Source organism: Melospiza georgiana, chromosome 12 (genome assembly GCF_028018845.1).
Source record: "Melospiza georgiana isolate bMelGeo1 chromosome 12, bMelGeo1.pri, whole genome shotgun sequence".
NCBI classification, from domain to species: Eukaryota; Metazoa; Chordata; class Aves; order Passeriformes; family Passerellidae; genus Melospiza; species Melospiza georgiana.
Genome location: NC_080441.1, coordinates 7,425,851 through 7,449,306, shown reverse-complemented (window position 1 = coordinate 7,449,306; position 23,456 = coordinate 7,425,851). Strand labels below are relative to the sequence as shown.

Here is a 23,456-nt window from a genome sequence, read left to right as displayed (position 1 = left end):
GTCACAATATTTTTATCCCGAGTCAGGCTAAACCATTTAATCTGAAATCAAAGGTTTCATTCAGCTTCTGCATCATTTGAGCTCATTACAGATTGCCTTTACAATCTACAGACAGCATTTAAAAGAAGAATGTAGTTTCAAAGCGGGACAATGAAGTGTGTGCTGACAACCTCAAACCATAGAGCTATTCCAAAATCTCACCTTTCCTTTGGTATAAACATCCCCTAAACTTATCAATTTCCATCTATAATTCTCATAATTCCCAAACTTCATGTATCAGAGAGTTTGCTATTCACTGGCAAAACAAGTATTGTGCCATTGGCCACCAACTGACACTGTGGGGCTGAGACAGTTATCAGAATGAGGGCTCAAGTGAGTGCTGTGCCAGGACCCATGTGCATCCCTCTGCCCATGAATGCCCAGCAGAAAATACATATATTTGACATTAATCTCTAGCTTATATAGAGGTTTATGTCCACAACTGCTTGTGCACATCCTATCAAGTGAAAACCTTATTTGCAGTCATAGGAGGGAACAGATTAAAATAGCTGAGATACCAAAAGGCAGTGGTTGTAGTGTCCTGAAAATGAACACTCAGCTCTCACTATAACTATTTTGATTGTTTTGCATATATATTGTTTCAGCATTTCATTGCTCCCCAAACAAAAAGCGATATAACCTCTCCTGCCTGCCCTAATGTATCCTCACAGAGCTAAACTGCATGACAGAGCTGCTGGGTAGAGACCACGGGTAATTTGGCTGATAGATCCTCTGGAAGCTCAGAGCTAAATTCGATTTCAGGCCCAAACTCGTCAGCCTGTCTCTGGAGATGGCAGAGCAGTGATATTAGCATGATGGCAACGCCGCTTACTCTGAACTCAAGAAATGGATTAAATGAAATTACACTCTTCCCTGATGAGGCTGGTGGAACAGGGAGATTGCTTTAGGAAACCCAGAATTGAATTTCATAGGTAAGAGTTCAGATGCTGGGCTGTTTGCTCAGGAAGGTTTGGCAGGCTGCTCCTCCCTGGAGCCACAGCTGCCAGGAGGGCAGGAAGGACACGGTGCCAGCTCCCTCCAGAGCCTGCAGCCACCCTCACTCACATCACTGCTGGCTTTGGCAGTGCTCCATCCACTTTGGAGGCAGGAGATCCCACAGTCCCATCCCAGCATCCCCATTCCCACCTGTGAAGGACTCTCCACTTCTCCCTTCTCAGGCACTGCCACCCCAGCAGGGTTCAGCAATACCAAACCACCCCCAGCTCCTCCCAAATGCTCTGGAGACAGGGAGATTTCTATTAACTGGAAGATTTAAATTTACCTGCTTGGAAAATACCTCTCCTGCAGAAGATGTCTCTGTAAGGACGCCCTCTCCACCCAGAGCTGCTCTCTGTGCCTCCCTACAGTACTGGGCCAGCCTGGCAGCTCAGGGCTGCAGCTCAAGGTTTGCATTTGTTTGACAGGTTTCCTCAATTACCTGATAATTCTGGCTCAAATTTAAGAGAGGAGATGGATCAGGTTTTTTTCTCCTCTCGTCATGAGCAGAAACAGCTGAAACAGCAATTGCACTGGTATGTCAGGTGTTACCCATGGCTCTGATATTTTGGATAATGTGTGAATTTTAAAAACTACACAAACAAGCCCATTAGTTCATTTTCACTCAAAAATAACATAATTGAAAGCAAATTTATTATGCATCTAAAATGCATCATTTGCCATATAAAGAGGATGCGAAGGTCATTGACAAAAATCAGCAGAGCAGTTCATGCCCAACAGCCTTTACACACCAGGTACCCTTTAGGAAAGCTTTAGTCCCACACTCTAAGACCCAAATACAGCCCTTTGCAAGGCCACACAGGTCTCACAGTTACCAACATCCCAAGTTTTTGGAGGGCAAAAGGAACCAAGACTTTCTCTTTAACATGAATTTTAGCAGTGCCCATCACCATCTCCTCACAGCCCTGGGCTCCACCCCGACTGGCCCAGGTGGTGCTGGCAGTGCCAGAGGTGCTGACATCCCTTTCCATCCCTGGAAACTTAAGAGGCATCTCAGTGCTCTAAAGAATTTTCTTAATGTGTCTCCAGGCTTTTCAAAACTCACCAGAGGCTTTGAGAGCTTCTTGACCCACTGCTGCAGCTCCTCACCTTCTGAAGTTTGTCTGCCCAAACATCCCCCACTCCCTCATCCTTCACCTCCTGCAGTAAGAGTTTTCTCAGCTGTCAAATGACTCCCCTCAAAAGGCAACCCCAATTGGTTTAATGCCAGATTTCACTGCTGGGTGCATTTTTAGCTGCAGGGAGGCCTCTCACACGACCTCCATCCCATCAGCAGCTCCTGTAGCACCCTCTCAGTGCACTAACAGACCTGTCTGTTAAATAAAGCCAGTCAATGCAGATCTGCTGGCAGGCCCCTCCACCCCTGCTCCCAGGGCTCAGAAAGCCTCACAGAGGTAGGATGCCCCTGCAGGTACTCACAGGAGAAGGGCAGCTCTGTCCTCACAGGAGAGTTCCAGCAGATCAAGGCAAAGTCTCCCGTGCACACCTTCATGACAACTGTCCTGCTGCAAGCCTGGCAAACTTGTGGGCCTTTTATAGACACCAAGAAAAAATGCCTCCATCCAAACTGTCAGAAAGTGTCTTTGTGTGGCATCTCTGGCCAAGAAGATGCTCAGAGGGCTGGAGAACCTCAGCTCTGGAGACAGGCTACGAGAGCTGGGGGTACCCAGAGCCTGGAGAAGGCTCTGGGGAGATCTCAGAACCCCTTCCAGTGCCTAAAGGGGCTCCAAGAGAGCTGAACAGGGAGCCTTGACAAGGGCATGGGGGGATAGGACAAGGAGGAATGGCTTTAAACTGAAAGACAGAAGATATACCTAAGATATCAGGAAGAAATTCCTCCCTCTGAGGGTGGTGAGGCCCTGGAACAGGTTGCTCTGAGAAGCTGTGGATGCCTGGAAGTGTCCAAGGCCAGGTTGGACAGGGCTTGGAGCAACCTGGGACGGTGCAAAGTGTCCCTGTCAATTTTTTGTGTGTCCCCAGAAGGGATACAGTGGGATGCACTGGAAGTCAGTGGATAGGAAGCATCCTCCAGAGTCAACATAGAGGGTGGGCATCTCATAAAGGATAAAAATAAATCATATACATACACACACATATATGTACACAGAAGAGAAAGAACTCCTTAATGCTTCAGACCACTAACAATCCTATTTAAAATCACCAGAAACCACAGCTTGTTTTTCTGAGGGCTGCTCATAAGTTGAAACCTCTGCAGTAACTCCTGAACCAGAAAACATCCCAGTGGTTTTGCCCTTGAAAGCTGTAGTTTAAATACAATTCAGAAAAGCTATGACTTCAAATTCACATCCTTGCTATCAACTGCTATTTCACCCATGTTGGAATTACCATCCATTCTCAACTGTGCAGCTCTCAGCACATCGTCAGAGAAAGAAATAATCACATGAAAATCAGAAGTCTGTAGTTAAATTTTATTTATCAGTTCTATTGTTAAATGACACAATCAAAGTCAGTGGATTGGCCTGTAAATCTACACAATAAGACAGCGTCTACAGTGGAAATCAGTAGAGTTTGATATGGTTATGACAAAATGGTATCCTTATATTCGTACATCCCCTATATACAATAAACAGTATACACAAAGAAAATGCAACTAGTCTCTGTAAACCATGCACACCACAGCATAAAAACAAGATGCACCTCCTGCAACAGGCCTCCAGCTTGCCCACAGTTAAGTCCTGTTTACAGCAGTGCCTTTCAGTTTCAAGAGCAAATTATTTTCCCCCATGAAAACCAAAATACAACTGAGACATCATATTGGCAACTGCAGTTCTCATTTAAAAAAAAAATTGCTGTACATGAAGTTATTCTCTTCTCAAAGCTGCTAATGCAGGGTATTGGTTTGCTGCTGCTTTGCTCTCCCCTTGCCCCTGGCAGGGTTGCTGCCCCCAGGCAGCCACACATCATCAGATGTACAACCACTTCCAGGTAACTTAGGCATGGAGCCCTAAGATGTTTTTAAAGCCTTCTGCCTCATTTCCTCCCCCCCTGCCCTCCTGGTGTATAGAGTCTTACAGGTGAAAGGCAACAGTGCAAGTGAGCCTCGCGAGCATCGTGTCCAGAGGGCCCTCCCAGCTCAGTGCCAGGCCCGGCAGCACTGCAGGACAAATGTGCTCAGCTTGCTGAAAGTCTGGCCCAAGCCTTGCAGAGGTTTGTATTTTTTTTTTTTGCATAGAGATTTGTAGGAGCCCCTCACACCACGTTTGCTGTCCCGTGGGCCTGGGGGAGGCTGGAGGGCTGCGGGATCCCGCTCCAGCTCTGACCCTGAGCCCAGCAGAGCCTGCTGGGGAGCAAACTGTGCCCCCCATGCACCACACCTCCCTCTCCCCCTCTAACTATGGCTATGGAAAAACTGGCTTCCCTCATTTCCCAGTCCTCATCCGTCATCGCTATGAAGGGCTCAAGAGCATAGGAAAAAAAAAAAGCCCTGTTCTTATCTGGTGTAGCAAAGATTTACTGGAAGTAAATCCTAATTCAAGTGTAAATCTACTTCCATTGAGCAATTCTCTTTATAATATTGCTGGGATTAGAGAGTTTTATGACTTTTTAAAGACACTACACAAATATCAGCAACATAATTTCATCTAGTTTATACCACCAATTATTAAGGAATGATAAATTCAGCATTATGTATTCTAATGGGTAAGAAAGACTTAAAATGAGACACTGTCACAGGATTATAACTTGGAGAAGGCTTTATGAAACAAACATGAGAATGTGCTGTAACTTTTCCAGAATGGTTAAAATCATACTGCCCTGAAAAATTCTGGAAACAGTGTCTTATAACGTTGGCATTGAGTTCAGAAAAGTATGCATGTATTTTTTTTTCTTTTTTTTTAACATGAGATAGACCAAGCTTAAAACTCTAAACAGCAGTAGGTAGAAAAAGTTTAAAATTTTAAATATTTATATAGCTAGAGAAATTACTTCTATTCATTTTAAAAGCCAATATGATACATAAAACTAGTCGATAATTTTTCTAGACCTTTACTGTTCCCTTCATCGTTCACTCATTAACTTGGTAAATATCATAAGCAGTTGGTGCCCTTGAAAACACATTATTAAAATAAAATTAAGATAAAATCAAAGGAAAAGGATTTGTTCATATACTGTATTGTGAGAGTATGCTAAATGCTCGTTATTAGGAAATGAGTTTGCTTCCCAGATAGATTTCAGCCGAGCATCATAAACATTTTCCAGCATCCCATTTTGTACTCATAACTAATTTAAGGATTTTTTTTTTCCTTTCACTTCTTTTAAATGAATGTCCAAGCAAACATTTCCGATGAGCCGAGACGGCTCCCGTATTTCATAAATAACCCAACAAACCTAAAAAGGACAATTTAATTACACGCTAAGATTAAGTGTTCCACGTACAGTACAACATTTACTGCAAAGGCAACTGCAAAGGCAACATTTTGACCTCTTTTTGCTTCAGACCCTCGAGAAGCATCACTGGGTTTGCAGGCTGGCTCGGGCTCTGCTCGTTTTCCGCCCGGCAGGTGCGCCCCACTATCGCCGCCAGCGCTCCACGTTCCCCGTGTAGTCAGTGCTGGAGCTGTTCTCGCCCTGCTCCCTCAGGTGCGCCTGCTTGGCCCGCAGGATCTTGCGCTGCTCCTGGCGTTTCCGCCGCGCCTCCTGGTGCTCCTTCTGCCGCATGTACTGGTACCGCTGCAGGAACAGGTCTTTTGCATAATCGTACAATTCCATGTCTAAAAAATTGAGGGCCTCGATGCGCTGCTGAGTCTGCTTGTCTATCTCCACGCTGGAGGCCCTTGTGCTGTTGTACTGCGTGAACGGCGAGATGAAGTTCATGTTGAAAGTCTTCTCAAAGAGATACTGAGTCTTGCGCTGGAACTCGGTCAGGCCGAAGAAGGCCATGCGCTTCAGGTTCTCCTTGGCACTGTCCAGCAGAACCTTATTCCTCTGCTCCTCGGGCATCACCGACAGGTTGTAGCAGCCCACCAGGCTGAGGTCGGAGAGCATGCGCACCTGGCGGTTGTTGGCCAGGTTGTAGGGGCAGTCCATGAACTCCTGCAGGGAGCAGCCCGACCAGTCGTCCCCGCTGTAGCAGCTGGGCAGCTCCTCGGTGGTGGGGGAGCGGCCGTCGCAGACGTGCAGGGACGCCTTCCATGTGGCCCCGCGCTGCACGTGGCGCCACTCGCTCAGGTACCGGGACACGGGGTCACGCAGGATGGTGATGTAGTAGAAATTCCTGCCAAGGGGAGAGGAAAACAGAGCGTTCAGTCCCGTGTGTCTCCAGCACAGAGCGCATTAACGCTCACAATCGATACAAACAGGCAGAGGCACTTAAGAGGCTTTCAGCAGCCCTGCTGCACAGGCTCCTCTGTGAGTTCACCTCCACGGGGTGAAGGACGGCTCAATAAATCCCTGGGGGAAGCGTGAGGGGCTGCATCTACCTGCACACACACAGAGCCGTCGCTGTTACCTGGTGGTGTCTCTACAGAGGCCAAGGGAACCCAAGACTCCCCTCTGTGCTGGGTTGTCCCTGTGGTAACACCCTCCTGCTGGTGCTACAACTGATGGTTGCCCCAGACCTTGGGAGAATACTTGAAGTATCTCCCAAGATGTAAGCCATGATCCAAGCAGGACACAGGTAGCCCTGGCTCTTTTAATTTCCTTGTACCACAGAGCTGCACTGACAGGCTTCCACAGACAGCAAAGAGCTGCCTGTGCTGTGCTCCTGATGAGCAGTTGTGGGTCTCAGCTGCACGAGCCCCAGAGCAGCATAACACTTCTGAGGAAGGTATTTCTTACAGGACCTTTTCTTTTGCAGATCAATGGGGTGAGCCCAGAAGCCCCAAACCACTTCCACTCTAACAAGTACTTTGGCAAAGCCCATATAAAATCCTGTTTTACTCTACTGCCTTCATCTGATACAGGACTGAAATGATGAGAGAGGAGAGCTAAGTGACTAAAAAGAAATTGAAGGATACATTACAGCATTTTGTAAGAGAAAACATTTTTCAAGAGAGGTTCTGGCTTTGGTTTGAAGCAACAGGATTGCAGCACACGTGGGGGTCACCTGGCCACTGGGAATCCAACAGGCCACCAGCTGGAAAAGCTGCAAGTTCAACCACAGAACTCACCCAGAGCTCACTCTGGGCTGCACATTAATATCCACCATCAAACACCATGGTATCCACCATCACAGCCTGAGGATGGACACAGCTCTTTGAACCTCCACTAACATGACCATGGCCTCACCTGGATGATGCTGGAGGAACACCATCAGGATATCAGCCATCTGCTTAAGCAAATGGAATTAAAGTAGCTCAGTAAGCAAATTGTGCTGCAGGGAAGGCCACTCCTCCAGGAGGAGGACACCAAGGAGTGTGTGCCCAGGAGCCCTGAGCCCCTGGGGTGTGACTGCCATGTCCTTGGTGCTGTGCAAGGAGGAGAAGGACATTAATTTGCTTTCTCAAGTGACATTGTGACTGGTCACCTTGAAGTCAAACTTTCATTCCCTGTTGTTTCCTTTGGCAGAAAAGCCACTAGATGTCAATGTTTTACAGAAAATCATCTTTGAACGGACTAAAATGTGAATCACAAGCACAAAAAGGATCCAACTGCACAGGGAAAGGAAACCTAGAGAATCACCATTCCTCTTCCTATTTAGAGCATCCACACTCATGAATAATTAAGTAAGTAGAAAGTACAATAAATGTGCAAAGCCAAATAAAACCAATGAGCCCAGAACAGAATCAGTGGCTGGAAAAAACAGCATTCAACACTTGGAGCTGGGACACCACAATCAGCACCACCCCTCTGCTCAGAGGGATTTGGCCACAGATTCACACAGGCAAAAGGAGCAAAAGTCCCCACCACAACCCCCAGGAAGGTCCTTATCCACAGAGGTGCCATTCAGTGATTTCACTGTGAGAGCTGGGGGTAAGAGCGAGCAAGAATAAAGCTCACTTTCATGAGTGAGTGGCAGCTGCTAACCCCACACTGTCCCTTGCAGAGATGGGGAGAGTTTTGCTCTGTCTTATCTCAGCAGGTCTCTGGTAGCTTTGGAGAACCCAGCCTGGCAAAGAGGAAGGGCTTTCCATGAGCACCACCTCAACCAGAGCTGTCCCTGACAATGCTTCTGCCTCAGGCTCCTCTGATGCAGCAGCAACCCAGCCTTGTCAGGATCCCCAGCAGGGGAAATGGAACATCTCTGGGATAAACCTAAGCACTTTGTTTACCTTCTGCCAGGACTCCTGAGCCTTGGATCTAGTTTACTGGGACACTGCACTGAAATAATGACCCAACCATACAGCACTAACCTCTACATTAACTACAGCAACAAACCTCTGATGACCGTGGGGACAAAAGCAAAGCCCTGCTTGCCCCAGAGCCCCTTGCAGGAGCTGGGCCATGAGCAGCTCAGCTCAGGGGAGAAGGGTGCAGGCACAGACATATATGTTTGAGAACATATATGTTTCACAAACATATATGTTTGAGAATCCAGCTACCAGCTGGAGGAGAAGGCCAAGCAGACTGTGTGCTCTAAGGTCATCACAGAAATCGATGGGGAGTCAATGCAAGAAGGGAAACAAATCCTGAGCCAAGATCGATGCAGTGAGCGTTTTATTACAGCCCAAACTCTTCAGCCACTCTCCCTTCGTGCTCCTTGGTCACAGGCGGTGACAAAGCATCTCCCTTGGCTGCTGTTGTAAAAACAAAAGAATGAATAAAAACTCAGGCTGAGGGAAGAGGCTGTGCTGTAACAGAGCCCTGTCAGCCTGGGCTGCCTCACCTGGGCAGGTACCTCCATCTGTGCCTGCCAGGGAAATGCTGCAGTCCAGGGACACTGGGGGGATGAGGCTGAGCAAAGGGGCTCACTGGACTCTGCAGTGAGCATGGAGCTGTCTGCGCCACTCCAGCAGCCTGAGCTCAGGATGCCAGGCAGGGACACTCACGGGATGGCCCAGGCAGGGCCCTTATCCTCCCTGGCCTAAGCACAGCTGGCTGGAACAGGCTCACAGCTGTTACTTATTCCACCTTGTTATTTCCCAGATGAATCCTGCTTTCAGAAAATGAGAAGACATGTCTTAGGGAGAGATGCTTTGTCAGTTGCTGGGCCAATCTCAGCAGTTTATGCATTTCTCTCCAGCCTATTAAAATGTTACCAAAAGATGCACTGCCCCTTTTGGGAACATCAGCTTTTGCCCCAAGCCTCTCCTCTGAGTTAGGAATCATGGCAGCTCCAGGAAAGCAGCTGTGCTGCTCTGTGTTCATCTGAACTGAGCTTCAGAAAGTCACAAAAGCGTTAATGCATCCTCAACTCAGAGCTGTGCCAGAGATGAATTCGGCCATCAGCACTTTGAGCATCATTCTGCTGCAACTGAGGAAGACTTAAAGCATTGCAATTATTTTTAGCTCTGTAGGTAACAGCTTGTTCTTTCTGCTGCCTTACCAAGGGAGTGCTGAGCTCCTGCCTGCTCCTTGAAGCATGTGCTTCAGAGCCCAAAACAACACGTTTGCAGGTAGAGCTCCAACTGCTGTGAATCATCCCTCCCAACTCAGAGCTGCACTCACCAGAACGTGGCTTTTCTGATGCACCTGGGGGGCCACAAAGCAGAGAGAGGGAGCTCAAGGGCAACTCACAAAGCAGGGACTTGCTTCTGGTCTCTCCCTGAGCAGTGCTGTTCCTTGAGGAACACGGGGACCGAACAGTCCCACAATGTTGAGTTTGCTCCCCATGCTGCACCTGTTTGCTTTGAAGGATAATCCTGTGGTCACAGTGTCCATTCCTGCCAGTCCTTTCCCCACCTCTGCCAAACACAGGGGCAGAATCAGATTCCCTTTTTTTTCAACCTAATCTGTTTTTTAAAGAATCCTTGCATCAAATTTTGAATTGCAAAATAAAAAAAAAAAAAAAAAAGAAAAAATATTGATTTTCAAGTAAGGAACTGTGAAACCCCAAGGGATGACAACACTGAGTAAAGCCAGAGATTTCAGAGTCTGGAGAAGCTACCAGAGAAGGGATATGCAGGTACTCACACCACAGTGCTCAGGGGGCTCATTGTGTGCAGAACTAAAGAGGTGAGGGGCAGGGAACTCTAATTATGCACCAAAATGGGTCAGAATCTCCCAAAGTCAGAGCACATCTCAGCCCAACCCCGCTGCCCCACTGTTTAATGGCCTGCTGAGGTCGAGGGAGGCTAGAGGTCAGATGCTGGCAGCTGCCATGGCTTCAGCCTGGAAACCTGAGCCTGGCTTGATGGAACTATGAGGTAAGGATGGGAGACGGGAGCTGAAAGCTGAACATGCACTCACCATTACATCCATTAGTGGATTAGTAGGTGAGGGTCTGAGTGACCTTTTCCCATTTCTGCTGAGAAATGAGGCTGCAGCAAGAAGGGCTTTGCAGGTTACTGAGGGTGAGAAACCTGCAGCCTTTGCACAGGGAGCACTGCAGCCCCAGAATCATCCCCATCTCCCCCACAGGCTGTTCCCAGGGGCAAACTAAGGCAGGAAAACACAGCTTCAGCACAGGGCTGAGGAAGCACAGCTATGATTTCCAGGGAAAGTACTGGGGCAGTCCCATTCACCGTGCAAAAGTAAAGCCAAGCTTTAAACTGGCTCAAACACACCCATTTGTATCTAGGTCAAGCTCAGCCAGATGGCAAGCCTGGCTAGGACGTTTGGAGTCACAGACAGGGGCTTGTGCAGTGAATGGGAGGCAATTTTATACAAGTGCCTCCATCTCTTTGAGTGGAGATGGGGGAGGCAAGGAAATTTGTTAAGTTTCCAAATCCGTAGGGTTTTTTTTTTCCCCAGTTCATGGACTTTGTAGTACATTAATGGGCCAGTGTGAAACCAAGTTTTGCTCCAGGTGGAGGTGGATATTTTGAAAGAAAAGTTCACTCTGAAGGTGCAGGGGCAAAGGGATAAACCAGATTTGTGCCAGCAGAAATGCAAATAAAACAAACTAAAACCCTGCAACAGAGATTCTGCATATGGTGCAAAGGATTAAGAATGGAGCTACTGGAAAAAGAAAAATAATCATAGGGTTGGCACTTCAGCACCAGAAACAATGCACAATCACCAGAGCCAGCAAGCAGCACAAGGACATCCATGTCCTCCCCCCCTCCACACAAACTGCTCATGCTGCTGAATAAAAATCTAGAGAGTTGCTTATAAAAGAGTAGCCACATACTCATTCTTTTAAAAGCTGAGCAATTTAGGGTTTTTTTGAGATGGCAGCTTGTCTCAGCTCATCTGACCACAGGAAGATGCTCCTACACTGTGGCACAGATCTGAGATCCCATCTCCTTCTCCTCCACTGCTCCCAGCAGCTGTGGGGAAACTGAGAAACTCTGTCACAGGCATGTCCTGCACTTCTCCCTCATCCCACACCACCTGGAAAACGTCCCTGCTCAGGATTATTTGACTCTGCTCAGGATTATTTTGACAGCAAAGTGACAGACCATGATGGAAGGTCAGGAACGCGATGGGTGTGAGTCTCACATTCCTTGTTGTGCTCTGAGGAACCCTCCCCGTGGGCTCCAAAGCTGCTGATGGATTTAATCTCTGGCAGAGGGTCTCCAGCCCATCAATCATGGCCACCACATCTCTCTGAGAAGTCAAACTCAATTACGCCATGCCGGGCGCTGAGTGCCTCGCTCCCAGAAGTTGAGGTTAATTCCCATCAAGAGTGGCCCACTGAGAATTTGATTTGCTAATACTACAAATTGTTCCTCCAAGAGAAATACCACTGCTGCCTAATTTGTTGGAGTCAGGCATCTGTTTGGAGATCCCTCAGAGAGAGGCAAAGTGTTCATTTGATACTGTGACTCATCCTGGTTCTTAACAAACTCTGTCACCTAGAGACACAACCAGAAGGACAGGGGTGAGCATCCTGTGAGAGCCTCTCCTGCCTCAACCATCCCTGCTTGGAACCTCCCCCCAAAATGAGAACACCTCTTCCCTGCCAAGAGCTGCTCCTGCAGCACAACTCACAGAGATGAGGCCAAAATATTTGGCAAGTTTACTGGGCAGTGCTGGAATCAAATGTTTGCATCCACTCTAGACTGGTTCCAGATGCTTCCCAGCAGCGATGTGGATGGCAAAGGCAGCAGTGGAGATGCATTCATGGCCCATGGGCTCCCCACAGTGCTGCTCTGCTCCAAGGCCTCCCAGCCCCACAGAGAGCAGCAACAAACCCCATCTCAGAGTGGGAGAGGAGCACGGGGGGCTGTCGAGTTCCCCTGAGCTGCAGGGAGAAGATCTCGTGCCCACTGTTCCATGGCTGCCTCCATGCCCTGGATGTGGATCTGCAGCCTGGCTGCCCATGCCAGGGCTTCCCCTGGCACTGTCACAGCTCATGCAAGGAGGTGACCATGGAGCAGGGGTATTGGAACAGGACTGATCCCCTTCTCTCCTCTCCCCAAAGACCTCAGGGCAGCTCAGGCCCAGCTGCACCCTGGGCTGGCTATACTTGTTCCTACGAGACCTCTCTATATTCAGGCATTTAAATGAAACCAAGCTTCCAGGTCCACCTCATCCAAAATTCAAAGTACAGTAAAATCTAGATGAACAAATCCCTTTTTCATGAAAGAAGTGATGGATAAAGATTATGGGGAGGGAGAGAAGGAGGAACACACACCCCTTCCCTCTGCAGACTACCCAGACTATATTCCTTTACTCTGGGTCTCAGGGTGGCAGAAGCAAATAACGCATTAGCTCTGAAAAAGGGCCTGGAAGGAAAGGAGATAAGTATTTCAGGACTGTGAATTAAAGCTGTTAGCAAATGCAAATTTACATTTCCTCTAAGTAATCATTATGTTTTCACTTCTATCAGCACCCAATGAATCACAGAGATGTTTTGTCTAGAAACACTAATGGTGGGGGTAGGAAGCCAGCAGCCTACCCACAGCAACGGCAGCAGGGGAGAAGTGCCAGAGAAACCCATAAAAAGGAGCTGGATTTTTCAAGAACAGCAATTACATCAGCCCATCATTGCCCGTGAAATTACCAAAAATGAAAGATCTGCAGGAAAAAGGCATTTCAGGCACAGAGGAAGGCAGCGATTTAGCAGGTCAAGGTACACATTCATATATGTGCAGGCATGGCATATGCAAACAAAGATAATGAAAATAAGGCTTTAAATAAGTAAAAAATATGCAGCCTCACACACACACATGCTCCCAACTACCCTCACGCACAAAATAATTGTCCACAGTGTTGCCTGCAGAGGGGAGAGCAGCCCTGCAGACTGCCAGAGTGGTATTAATTTCATAATTGCCTGTATTATTAAGATCTCTGCAGGACACCCCTGCTCACAACCAATTCAGCAAGAATAGTGACCTTTTAAATTACTTTTTTTTTTCAGCAGTGCATGAAAAGAGAAGCAAGTTTCTGTTTTTAGACTCCGCAAACAGAAGAGTGACTCAGTTGCTGGTGCCATTCCCACTCTCTGCCTCCACCCTGGATGGAGTCTGGCATGGGAAAGGGTGGCAATGGGGCCCAGAGCCATCCCAGCCACCTGACCTGCTGGAAAAAGGACTGAGCTGCCCTCTGGAAACACCCAGCTTCCATCACAGCCCATCTAGAGCAGTAAAGCTTCCCACCTCATGAGCTTGGTTATATGACAGAGGCATCAGGATGGAGGCAGCAGTGGTGTGGAGGTAAAACATGGGAGGTAAAACACAAGGAAAGGAGAGAGAAGGTCACAGGAAGATCAGTGTGTGCCATGCCTCCATCGTGCTGGATGACAACCTGAGCACAGGTGACACTGGATTTGTGAGGTCTCAGCAGCAAGGCCTTGGCTTTGGAAAGCGCCTTCCTTGCTTAGGGTGATTATCCCTTAATAAACAGAGGCAGAGCTGAATTTTGCTCTTAATGCACACTAAGAAAACTCAGGTTTTCTAAGGTATGAGCGATGTCTTTTGAAACACTGAGCTCTGGCACCCACAGAGTGCCAGGAGCACCTTCCTATCCTGGTGTGAGGAGCTGTCCCTGTCCCCTGGAGCTCCTGGAGCCACACCACACACATCTCCCAGCAGTGGTACAGCATGGCCCCAATCACAGAGCTGCTACGGATTCATTAAAAAGCATGGCAGATATCCTAAAGCAAAAAGGAGGCCACTGCAACAGAGCTGCTGAATAACCACAGGATGCTGCTATAAATCAGATCTTTACAACAGTATTTACCCCATTTAAATGCTGCTGCAGGAATTAGTCTCAACGTGTAACTGATATTTCTGCAGTGGCAAAGATCGAGGTTTGCAAAGCCTGCACTCCATAAGCAGCGGTTTACAGAGATGGAATAGTGGCAGTTTTTCATTTTCCAGAGTCCACTCACCCTTCCAAGAATCTTAATGCCTCATTGATTCATAATACAGTACATAAAGATTTCATTTTTTCTTGCACACAGTGATATATTATGGAGGCAATCTATTTTGCCACTGAAAAGTTTGCTTAGTAGAGAAATTTGGAGTTTTGACATTCAGGAAATTACAGTCATCTGTAAAGTGCGATTGATATGCCAAGGCTAACATTTTCATTGCACTTATGGAGCCAGAATAACTATGCTAAAATATTTATTATATTCTAAAAAAAAAATCCAACTTCTTGTTTATAAAAAGCATATATTTAGCAATAAAAAAGCTTTACCCTTATATCCATATATATTTTAGCTATGTCTTAAATGCACAAAGCCACATTCTCTCTGACCAGATTAAAATACTTATAATAATTGAATAAAACCAGTGTTTTAGACAGGCTGTGTGTGCAAGCAGAGGGCATGAGCTGACACGTGGCTGCATGGAGCTGCACAACAACAGAGAAATGAGATAGGGGCTGTCACAGTGAACCTGCCCAAGGTCCCTAAGGGGATGTGGACACTCGTCCTGCCAGCCACCAGCCACCCACAGGAAGCAGGAGATCACTGAACCCTGTGTGCTTCATTTGCCAGTTCTGCGGCTAACACGATCCAGGAGGAAATGGGTGTGCAGAGCTCCAGTCTCAGCTTGGCACGCACACTTGTCTTCTTTATGAACACACCAATGTGTATTCAGAAGTTGTGATTTATCCTGCATCCTAAGCACTCACTGCAAATTCATAATTTGAATTTGCAGCTCCTCCCAGCTCCTCTGCACATGAGAGTAGCTGCCATTGAACATCCCTGCCTGGGTGCTGGAGAAACCTTGGAGCTCTCAAGGAAAAGATCACACAATCAGCCCCAACAGCTCTGCATCTCCCACAATGGGAAATTAACTCCAGAGAGGTATTTATAAAATCATTTTTTACTATATCAGAGCTCGATCAATTCTCTTCAATAATACATAAAAGGAGGAGGTTTGGCTCACACGAAAGAACGTAATTCCTTCACAAGCCATTTGCAGATAATCTCCCCTACCCCAGTTAATACATCCCACGATAGGTTATACAAAAGTGCTTTTAAAAACTAAACTGAGGATATATAGCACATGAAAAAGGCACATTAGTGCAACTTACACTTTGCTTATCATGACTATTGCTCATACAGAAATCCAGGGAAAATCCTTCCCAGTCTTTCTAAAATTTTGTCAAAAGCAAGCATCTATTGAAAACATCTTTGCAATGTAATTAATGAACTGATACTAATGAAATTCTCAGCCTGCTGCCAAAAGAGGGTAGAGGAAGGGACAGTGTATTTACAGCTGCAACTTCTACAGTTTTAATTTCAGCTCTCATTGATTCCATTGAGCACCATGAGACTGCATAATGAAGAAATCTGTATCAATTGAAAATACCAAGTGTGCTCCTGCCCCACTAGGGCACTACTGTAATATCATGTAATGGAAGGGGATTCTCATTTAATTGAATTGGAAATGAAACACATATTAGCTAAGAAAACTTAATCAGTGCAATAATATTAAAATGGGCCACTCAGACAAACTATACTGATTAAGTCACTTGCAAACATTTCCGTAATCATCACTGAGACTTGTGGTATTAATGATTTAAACTCACTTTTCTACTCCAGGGAACAAAACTGCAATTTCATAGCAGACAATTAGAATATTTTAAGCCCTGCCTCACACACTACAATACAGTCTCCTGGCAGAAACACAGGACCTCATCCTGCAAGGATACATCTTGAGCTGTGACGTACAAGGTCTGCATGGATGCTGGGATGTTTGATTTAAGATGGGAGACAGCCCTGAAAGCACCTGGCTGGCAGGGAAATGTTTCTGAGGTACTGGCTGTGGTTTCTTTGCAGACTTCATCTTTAATCCTGACTTGTTACTGATGGCACACTCTGATGCACTGTAACACTCTGAGCTCCAAATGGCTCCCAGCAGACCAGGATTTTAAAACTTGTGTTCACACACAGTTGACATAACTGGATTTAAAATTTTCATGGAAGAGCAGAGTGCATTTCTAGTAAAACTCCATGGATGCATTTGTTGTGCCAAAACTCAGCTGGGAGGGGTTTTACATCAGCTAGGCAAGCAAGACTAAGAAAACATTACAAGATGTGCAGAACGTCTTCTTTCCCCCTGCTAGTTCCACCCCAAACATTTAGAAAAAGTATATCTAAGTATGTCTTACTCAGTCTGAATCAGTGAGGACAATGCCCTTAGAAAGCAACCCTGAACAAACCCAGGGATGAGTCCATTGTGTTTTGCTTAGAAAGGACTATCCACACAGTCCAAACTCGTGGTGTGCCTGGAAACTGGAGACTGAGCTGGCAAAACCTCATCAGATGCTTTCCTGGCAATCAGTGACAGCACATTCAGGACTGACATCAGCTCGGACACATTGCATTTTTCTGCATTTCAGATGCTACCTATATTTTAAATTAAATTGTAGCATTTTTCTGGATTTCAGATGCTCCCTATATTTTTAATTAATTTGTAGCATTAAGACATTAAAAACCCTACTTGCAGACAGTCAAAAGCAAATTCAATTCTTCCATCTTTTCAGTGCCATGAAACAAACTCCAGCCAAAGCGGCAGCTGAACTGAGGCCACCACAGAGAGGCAACAACCTGGGAGAGCAGTCCAGCTCCCCTCTGTGCCAGCTGAAGGACTGGCACTGCAGAGGGCACCCAATTCCACTGCCCGTGAACAGTGCTACTTGCTCCATCCTTTACTCTGGCTGGGTCACTGTGAGGGTATCACAAGCTTGGGTCAGATCTGACCTTTCACTGAGCAGCTTCTCACTGCAGCTCTTGAGCCCTGAGCTGCCAGCCCTCACCATCCACAGCCAAACAAGCAGGCAGCACATGGAACCCTCAGCTGGAGGGAAGCCTTGTGTAGGATAGCTGAGAAACCCTTAAAACCAAGCTGATTTCAGCTGAAGCCAAAGATAACCTGCTTCTGCCAGAAGGGACATGATAAACCTGGTATGATAAACCTAAAGCAAAATAAACCACATGACATGTAGGGTTATTCACTAAGATCACAGCTCCTTCCAAAAGGATCTGCCACTCCCCCAACCTTGTCCTCAAAATATAAAAGAAAACAAACAAACAGACAAACAAAAAAGACAAGAAGCAAAACACTCCTATCAGCAGCAAGAATGGTTCAAAACAGTTTAGTTCCTATCTGTAGCTCTTTGAAAGATTTTCAGAAGACACAGTTCTACTCCTCCATGGATTATTCTGGCTAAAAATGTGTGTGACATTTTAATTATCAAGTACAAATGTTACTGCAAGTAAGCAATGAAACAGATGGTGTCCTGAATTTTACAGTACAGCCACATTTTCCAGCTCAAATTTACAGTTCACCAATCATCAGCTTTAAGTTCTGTCTCTACTGCATCTCCCCTACCCATCTGAAACACCACAACCCTCCAATGCTGAGAGCAGAGCTTTGGGAAAGTTGGGAAATTCAACCCAAGCTGTCTCCCTCCAAGCAAATGTTCCCAATGAGGAAACAAAGTGGAGCACAGCCCTGCACATCAGGAAAGCATGGCAGGTAAGGAGGGGGAGAGCACTGAGGAACTGCCCAACTCAAGTAAGCAAAGAGGTGATCCTGATACCTCCATCTCCATGAAGGACCCGATTTATCTGATCCTCTTCCTCAGTGAACTCCACTCATATCAGTTATCAGTCCTGAGATTTCCTTCCCTACCCTCTGGAGTACTCAGCAGCCCCCTCAGAGTGTGTCCCCAAGGGGAAGGGACAGGATGGAATGAGTGTCCCTTCAGGATCCACCAGTGCCAACTCCCACATCACCAGGGAACAAAAGAATAGTAAAGCCAGAAGCTTTTCCATTAATTGTTGGCCTACCATCCTTCCAAAAACCCCTCAGTGCTTAAGATCAGTTGCAGTTTCTCATGTTTATTTCCCCCTCTCACAAAACATGAAATAGAATTCAACACAGGAGCCACACATGGGGATGGGGACAAGGAGCACCTGGGGATACTCATCTCCTGGATTGACAGCACCATGGCAAATGTGGTCCTTGCTTGGACGAGCTTTATTATCCAGCTCAGACAGCACACCAAGAGAGAGTGTGAGTCTAGAGACTCCTGGGGAACAGATGCAGCAGCATCCACAAATTTAAGTAGCAAACACAGTGAGTTTTCAGCTGTTCCTCTTAGCTGTGTGTGGCCAGGCTGAGCAGCACATGATGCCCTCATTGAACAGGCCCTTGATTTAACAGGCTGTGACCAAACTGAATCCTGGAAAGCTTTCCTGATACTCCACTCCATTCATCTCCACTAAAAGGGAGCTGCTGCTGGGGCTTATGGCATCAGTGCTGCAATTATGACAAGGAAACGTTTTCTGGGAAGGTGTCCCAGAAAGTAATACACTGAACACTTCCTCTCACCACTCACAGTGCTGAGCAGTAACTCCTCTCACCATTAGCAACAGCTCTGAGCCAGGTCTCCAAGAAGGGCACCCCTCCTGTCATGCCCCTGTGCTGGCACAGGGCTGGGACCACCACCTCTGCTCTCATCATTCAGCTTCTGCAGACACCCCTGGGACATGGAAGTACTCCTGCCAGGATCAGACAAAGGGAGATGCTGCACAGGCCAAGGCATGCATCTTTTGGACACCAGACTTTTCCCATTTTGCTTTGAAATGGACTGGAGCTTTGGAGGTGGAAGGGCCAGAGCCAGCTCTGCAGACAGGCAGTGATGCTCAGTCACAAAAGCATTTGCAACATGGGCTCTGCCTCTTGTGTGCAGGTTTGCTCACTGCCACTTAATCCAGCACCACGCTGGCACCCAGGGTGAAGGTGCAAGATCTGTGGTGTTCCTCTAAGCCCACCTGGGAACCTCTTCCTAAAGGGAGCCAAACAGGGCCCTTGTAGATCAGAAGGGATCCAAGGACTGAGCTTCTCTTGGAGCACAGCTGCTTTAACAAAACTTTCCACTGGACTCCTGAACCCCCAGGGAAACACACCTGGGTATTCTGTCCCCAGGGAGAGAAGCCAAAGCAGTGTCCAGAGCTGGGGCACGTGGCGTGGCTGGCAGCAGATTGATGCTCCTGCATTTGAACTCAGCAAACAGGAGCTCCAGAGCATGGTGAAGTGCATGGCAGCAGCTCAGGCTCTGCTCTCAGTCACACTGGCAGCTGGATTGCTGCGATAAATAAACCTGAAAATCGACTGTCTGAGCAGCAACAGCTTCTTCTTATGTCTTCATCCCTGGAGGGGTTAATCTAGGATAATCTAATTTATTCCCAAATTGCAGGCAGCAGTGTCTTTCCCCATTTAGCAGATTAAGAAACTCTGCTCTACCAAATTTATCTGAACAATTCATTCCCACAAAATTACACTGGGTTTTGAACTGAGGTTAATATACTCCATGGTATCTGCAGGCTAAGCAATCCACTGAGGGGCCAGATTAAAGCACAGCTAAACACCACCTGAGTGGGCTTTTCTGGCAAAGCATCTGTGCAGGGATGGGGCAAGAGCAGCAGGTGCAGAAGGGATCCCAGCAGTGACAATCTGGGCCAGGGCTCAGGCACATCAGCAGCATCTTCAGCTGCATCTCACCCATCCTGTCATTAAAATAGCAGCACCCCCATAACTCATTCCAACATACGGCCACTAGGCTCCTCTTCACATTATTTTAAACAAAATGACACTTTCTCTAGACACTTAAATGCATCCTGGTCTCATCTCATCAACAGAGGAAGCATATTTTTCTGTTTATGTGAAAGGTGATATTGGATGCATCATACATTGAAATCGTTTGCTGGCTTCCTCTCTTGACGTAAGTAAGGGGAAAGAAAGTCAGAGAAGACAGATTTTTAAAGATGTATGCATATGCATGATCATTTTCTAACCTAGAACATTATTAAATTCTTTCATATATTCATGTGAGAACTGCAAAAGATTATGAAAGTAGAGATGCTATCACTCATACTTTCCCAGAGCAAGGATTAGGGAGCTTTTCTTCTTAGTAAAAGTGATATATTTAAATACTATCTGTTTGGCCAAACCCTACATAGTACTGGCCAACAGAGGTACAGCTCACATCCCTGCTTTGCAGAATAAACCTCTCTGCAGGTCCAGCCAAACACCGGGCAAGACTGAGCAAGAGATGTCACACAGTTGTCAGAACTTTGACCTTTTTATGGCTACTAAATGCATTTTAATTTCTTCAGTTTCTCAGGTCTAGCACCCTCTACCAAAAATATACCCCACATAGCCCATCCAGCTCCTTCCCAGCCTTTGGAGAGCTGAGCCCTGCAAAACCCTGCCTGAGCCATTTTACCCAAAGGCGTTGCAGAAATCCTCTTGCAAGAGATGCTAAATTCATCTAAACAGCTTTATTTATGAGTGGTGTTACATCCCACTTCTTGGGGAGACAGATCTGCCACTAGAATTGCCTTTTCCTGCCTGCAGAAACTGTAACTCTGCATCAACATTACACAATTAGTTTAAAATCACTATTTAGATAGCTCTATGGTAATGGATATGTACACCAACTCCAGCACCACAGAATTTGCATAGCAGAATTTTTTATCATGCTTCCTAAAGATTAATAATTTAAAGCAAGTTGTAACTGTGCTGAGATTTAGTCTTATGTTTTCATCACTGCTTTATATTCTCATAAATATCCAACATTCCCAAGTACATAGGAATCTGAGATGGTATTCAAGAGGAAAAACTGCAACCAATATATCTTCCATTTATGGAATTGAATATAAGATCATATTCAAAGTGCTGCATTTACTGACTGATTTTGAATACATAAAATATATAGCCATTGCAAATTCACCTTTCATTGCAAAGCTTTGTTCTTGTAGTGACATAACTTATTGCCAGATTAGAGCCCCAAGTACAGCTGGGTCATTTTTCGTGTTCTCCATTCCCACAAACACGACTGGGAGAGACAGGTCGTGCTCTCTATCAAAGTTGTGCTTACCACACAGCAATATTGCAACACGTCCCATTAGAGTTATGTCTGCTGAGACTGTGAGCACAGACTTGGCTGCAGGCACCTCCTAATGGAATTACATAATTGGAGGCATGTCATCTAAATCTGAACAAATTGGATTCCATTGTCATGCACTATTGAATCAGAACGGGAAGAACACTCCATGCTGTTATCTATGGTAAACCAATGGTGGCAAATCCAGCGTCACTAATATTTTGATAATGTGATGTTTATTAAAAATGGGGGAGGAAAAAAAAAAGATAAAAGTTTCATGTAAGGCATGTTAAAATCATGTTGCACGGAAAAATGAGCTCATCCGAGCTTGGTTTCAGACTGGGAATAACGTTAGCGGCTTATGACGGCTGTGATGTTAAGAAGATGTAACTGAAGAACCACACGAGGCTGGGTGCCTGTAGCAGCCAGGGAAGTGCAGGCAAGGGTTTGAGACAGCCCCCACCACCAGCTCTGCATCTGGCAGCAGTGACAGCCACCAAGGTGTTTGTTCTGCCCAGCCTGTGGCAGATCACGGCATTAACATTCCCATCCTGCAACTGAATTCTCCAGCCCTTGCAATTCACAGGCATGCCCTGCTTTTCGTTTACAAGTATATCAACTTTAATTTGGAATTACTGGAGGAATCATAACGAGGGAGCAATAATTTTGAGCACACTGAACTGCACATTCAGGGCAAATTTTCACTGAGCGCTCAGCTCGACCTCCAGCTCTGCACGTATGAAAGAACAGAGGCATTAATTACATTACCAGAATCACTAATCAGCTCACTGCATCTTTACATTTCATCAGCTAAATGCTGGTGCAAAATGAGAGGCTTTTTCCCCCTGTAATTCAGCTCTTAAAGCCTCACCAGGATACTTCCATGAGCACATGGAATGAATTGATTAACAAAAACAGCAAGAAAAAAGAAACTAAGAAATTAATTGTGAAGCCTTACAGAATTCATGGTTCTCTTAGTTAATTAACTGTGGGCCAGCTTGGGCTCCTGTATCCACACCAGGCCATCAGGGCAGCTCATGGATGAGCTGGGCCCCAAGGCAGAAGGGATGAGCTGGAAGGGCAGAGCAGCCACCCACTGTCTGGTCCAGGTGATGGCCGAGGGTCTGTGAGGATAAGAGGATTTGTTTGCAGCATGACTCTCCTGAGGCTGGCACACTGCAGAAATTCAGGTTTCAGCATGCCAGCAGCACCTTGGCTGCACACTAACAGCACTCTCTCCACTGCTCTGCCCAGCAGCACTGCAGTCCTGCAGGACTGTGCCAAATTCTGATTTTTATTCAGCACAAGGGAGAAACGCTGTCAAATCACCAAATTACCTCAAGTTGTGAGAGCGCGCAGCAGGGGGAAAGTGTTAACTACCAGTGAGCCTCTGCCTGTAGATCAGCACGGAAAGGAGTCAGGTGAACATTTACTGAGCTCTCAGGTCAGAGCACACCCCCAGTCACAGCACAGGATCACACCATGGCCCAGTGGGATCACCCCACAGGCAGCCCCACTCTGCAGATGCACGGTCCCACCTCAGCAGCCCCATGCAAAGAAACCCCCAAAAACCTGTCCCCTAAAATCTGCACAAATGCCTGGTCTAAAGGGCCATTAATCTACATGGACAAAAGAACTGCTTGAAGAACTGCTTAATCCAACACCAATCCATTTTTGTTAATCTGCAGCTTCAGCCTTTTCTGCCACCACGCTGTGACCTGTCACATGCCCATCTCCACAGAGCTCTCTTCCTTGATGGCAGTGCCTTGCTCTCCTTGACCAAAATGATCCTCTAAAGCAATTATCACACATGCAAAAGACCTGAGAGCCTACATTACATGATAAACCCTTTACATCCTCACAGCAAGCGCCAGCCTGTCTTCAAGCCTCAGCACATCTGGTTACACAAATGACCTCAGCCACGTTGCTGAGGCTGAGTCCTTGCAGGGCTGGATGACACTGTGCTGTATCCTCGAGTGACACCACTGATGCCACCACACCACAAGGACTCCACACAGTCGTGTTGAAGGGAGGCTGCTGTTTTG

The 23,456-nt window shown here is 46.6% G+C and overlaps 1 protein-coding gene across 1 annotated transcript in view; it reads right to left on the bottom strand.

The window, feature by feature from the left end:
- Positions 1–3,471: 3,471 nt before the first annotated feature.
- HS6ST2 (heparan sulfate 6-O-sulfotransferase 2) overlaps positions 3,472–23,456 on the bottom strand; it is a 125,519-nt gene continuing 105,534 nt past the window's right edge. The window contains exon 2 of the mRNA XM_058032596.1: positions 3,472–6,289. Coding sequence (XP_057888579.1) covers positions 5,587–6,289 — 703 coding nt within the window. The 3' untranslated portion in view covers positions 3,472–5,586. The remainder of the gene's footprint in view (positions 6,290–23,456) is intronic.